General features: G+C 40.9%; 1 protein-coding gene across 1 annotated transcript; it reads left to right on the top strand.

The window, feature by feature from the left end:
* The first annotated feature begins 2,624 nt into the window (after positions 1-2,624).
* Positions 2,625-3,560, top strand: LOC100584631 (olfactory receptor 149-like). Its single transcript, XM_003253315.1, has one exon. The coding sequence runs from the start codon at positions 2,625-2,627 to the stop codon at positions 3,558-3,560; it is 936 nt and encodes a 311-aa protein (XP_003253363.1).
* Positions 3,561-3,826: the final 266 nt, after the last annotated feature.

Raw genomic sequence — 3,826 nt, 5'->3', positions numbered from 1 at the left:
TTCCCACTTTAGAGCATCCTTTTCCAATGATATTATTACTGTTATCTCATGATTGGGTGATGAATGTTATTGACAAACTAATTGCTCCCTTAGAAGTATCACTGAGTCCCAAGTAGGGCTTAAGGGGATCTGAGAAGAACTTTCAAGAAAGCAATCCAGAGAGAGTGAGTGTGTACAGGTCTTGATTGTACAAATCCTATGAGACTTGATTCTTTATAAATAGGAAAATTACGGCTCCTTTGGCTGGAGCACATTGTGCTCTGCTGAGAAAAAGTAAATGTGAGATCTTGTTATAGCAGTTGGAAAACTTGACTATATTCCCAGGTGGACTGTGTGAGTGTTCAAACTTCTACCCATGTCTCACTGTTAGCCTCTTCCCCTCACACACTAATGGGTTCACACATGGGAAATTTCCTGGTCTTTGGTGACTTCTTCCTGAAATGGACTTAAAAATCAAATTATGGAATCACAGGATATCATGGTGTCTGATCATAGGCAAAACCAGATTCTCTCTCTCTTGCCTTTGCTGACCAAGGAGATGAAAGCTCACAGGAATCTGCGTTGCCCAGAGAGACGATTCAGGTGTGGCTAGAATTAATAACAAGGGGCAGACTGCAGAAGCATTTCTTCCCCAGAATGTCACTGTTTCTATATTGTCTTTACTTTTGCCCAGTTCTTGGGTAATATGTGGGTGACTCATTCTGGCTTGGTCCCTCTCTTTAGAGATGATTTTCCATGACACTTGCCACAGCTTATGATTGGGATCCCCACGTTGAACGTGGCTCTGCAACTTGAAAGCTCCTGAATTGGAGCTGATACTAAGGTCTAGTGTTAAAGGGATAGAAAACACCTGTTATGTGATCTCTAAAACTAAATGAAGTATTTATCAAGTGGGCTGTAAAGTCAAGACTGGAAATGACCAGGAGGAAATAGGACATGAAGACTTTTCCTACCTTAATATAAAGCAATGATGTGAATGCATCTGGAAAGAGTGTCATTGCCGAGCAATGGAACAGGCTGTCTTAGAAAGCAGAGGCAAACAGAAGGCACAATTTCCTCCTAATGATTGAGGCACAGGAAATGGAATTAAACCAATCTGTCACATACTAGCTTTTTAAGCTTGAGAAATTTGCTTGATTTTTCTAAGCTTCACCTTCCTATCTATAGATAAGAACAGTAATAATAATAGTAATTTCTTTTTATAGGTATACTTTAAAAATAAATAGCAAATTTTAAAATGCTGAGCCTGTCCTTGGAACACAGTACGTATTCATTAAATGTTGTGTGTGTGTGTGTGTGTGTGTGTGTGTGTGTGTGTGTGAATTACCATTATTATTACTAAGTGAGTAATGAGAGATCTCTGAATCTTTCAGGCACTATATCCTGCCCTTGACTTGTATAACCTACCTCATTAGTGCTGTTCTTTGCCTTTCTTTACATGGATCACTGTATTTCTTACTTCATTACGGTAACATGAATTGGATGCTTTCCTTGCTGATACTGTTTCTCAATATTTCAGTCATCTTAAGTCAGCTTAGAAATGACTATAAGAACGAGAAGAACCAGAACAGCATCTCTTATGAGAGTTGGAGATCTTCGACCTTTCAAGTCTAGAAAGATGTGATCTGAAGAGTATGTAATCTTAAATCTATTCAATGATGTTATTTAATAAAATATTTTTTGCAAATAATTACAGGATACCAACATTCAAGGACAGTGCTTAAAGAATTAAGTTTAAGATATATAAAATAAAGGGAACTAAGCTATGAAGATGCAAAGGCATAGGAATGATACAGTGGACTTTGTGGACTTGGGGGAAAGAGTGGGAGGGGGGCGAGGAGTAAAAGACTACAAATATGGTGCAGTGTATACTGCTCAGGCCATGGGTGCACCAAAATCTCACAAATCACCACTAAATAACGTACTTATGTAGCTAAATACTACCTGTACCCCAATAACTTATGGAAAAAAAGAAAAAAAATTTTCATTAGGGTTCATAGTTTTGCCAGACATTTTAGCAGATACTTCATAAACTTTACTATAATACTAGGATATTTGTGTTACCAATGTTGTTATAATAAGTATGATTTCCATTTGGCAGATGATGAAACTAAGTCTATGAAAGATGTCATGTAAATTGTTTTAATAAGTATAGCTAATAAATGGAAAGGCCAGGATTCATATAAAGTTTTCTGGTTTCTAACCTAATTATTTTTCTGTTATGTTGCAGAGGGCAATGAATAGTGGAAGTTTCTTATGTAAAGACATCACAAGAGTTCAAAGAGTAAATACGCTCAAAAAGAATAAATCCATGGTACATAGGCTTCTAACTTAAGTTGAAGTGTTTTAAATATGCCTCTAAACTTCTCATCCTGTAGAAGACAAGCATCTGCCTTTACAAAGCATTCCTTCCATGAGTCGAATAGACTGACTCTAAAATAGGCATTTTGTTATTATCTGATTTTTTTTACGTGGATCTCTCTCTTGCCTTTCATAAGAAGGCAGGTTGTTCCTTGTTAAAAACATAGCCAAAGCACTCATCAGCAAAAAGCTTGAGAACTTGACATTGGTATTTAGACTTTGGTGTCCTGGGTACCTTTTCAAGGTTGGATGTTTTCACAGCCATGAGGAATCTCTCAGTGGTGTCCGAATTCATCCTGCTGGGCATCCCTCACACGGAGGGTCTGGAGACTATGCTCTTCGTCCTGTTTTTGCCCTTCTACATCTTCACCCTTATGGGGAACCTGCTCATCTTGCTGGCTATTGTCTCCTCCGCTCGGCTTCACACGCCCATGTACTTCTTCCTGTGCAAGCTGTCTATTTTTGACATACTTTTCCCTTCTGTGAGTTCCCCTAAGATGCTGTGCTATCTTTCAGGGAACAGCCGAGCCATCTCCTATGCAGGCTGTGCCTCCCAGCTCTTCTTCTACCATTTCCTGGGCTGCACTGAGTGTTTCCTGTACACGGTGATGGCCTACGACCGCTTTGTTGCCATTTGTCACCCTCTACGCTACACCATAATCATGAGCCACAGAGCATGCGTCATCCTAGCCATGGGGACCTCATTCTTTGGCTGCATTCAGGCCACCTTTCTGACCACTCTCACCTTCCAATTGCCTTACTGTGGCCCCAATGAGGTGGACTATTATTTCTGTGATATCCCAGTCATGCTGAAGCTGGCTTGTGCAGATACATCAGCCCTGGAGATGGTGGGGTTCATCAGTGTGGGCCTCATGCCCCTCAGCTGTTTCCTTCTCATCCTCACCTCCTACAGTCGCATTGTCTTCTCCATCCTGCAGATCCACTCTGCCGAGGGCCGACGCCATGCCTTCTCCACCTGCAGTGCCCACTTCACTGCCATCCTGCTTTTTTACATGCCAGTGGTCCTCATTTACCTGAGGCCTACCCCCAGCCCCTGGTTGGATGCAACTGTTCAGACTCTGAATAACCTGGTCACCCCCATGCTGAACCCCTTAATCTACAGTCTGAGGAATAAGGAGGTGAAATCATCACTAAGGAAGGTCTTATATCAGCTGGGCTTCCTTCCTGAGCGGTTGTAGAGAGAAATAAGTAACTAGCACTTCAACCACACTTCATAGCTTATAACCATTTTTATTTAGTTCTCACACATATTTTTGAAATTGAGGGCACAGGTATTACTATTTCCATTTTACAATGTGGAGACTAAAACTGAAAGTAACTTGTCCAAGGACATGTAAGGTGTGAATGGCAGAATGAGGACTCCAGAGCTGGTTTTGTGACTCTGGGACCTGTGCTCTTTTGAGGAAATCATACTGCTTGAGAAGGAGGGAGGGAGAGAGAGAGA

Source organism: Nomascus leucogenys, chromosome 15, assembly GCF_006542625.1.
Source record: "Nomascus leucogenys isolate Asia chromosome 15, Asia_NLE_v1, whole genome shotgun sequence".
Lineage (NCBI taxonomy): Eukaryota > Metazoa > Chordata > Mammalia > Primates > Hylobatidae > Nomascus > Nomascus leucogenys.
The sequence above is the reverse complement of the archived record's forward strand: the minus strand, read 5'-3'. Positions and strand labels throughout refer to the sequence as shown.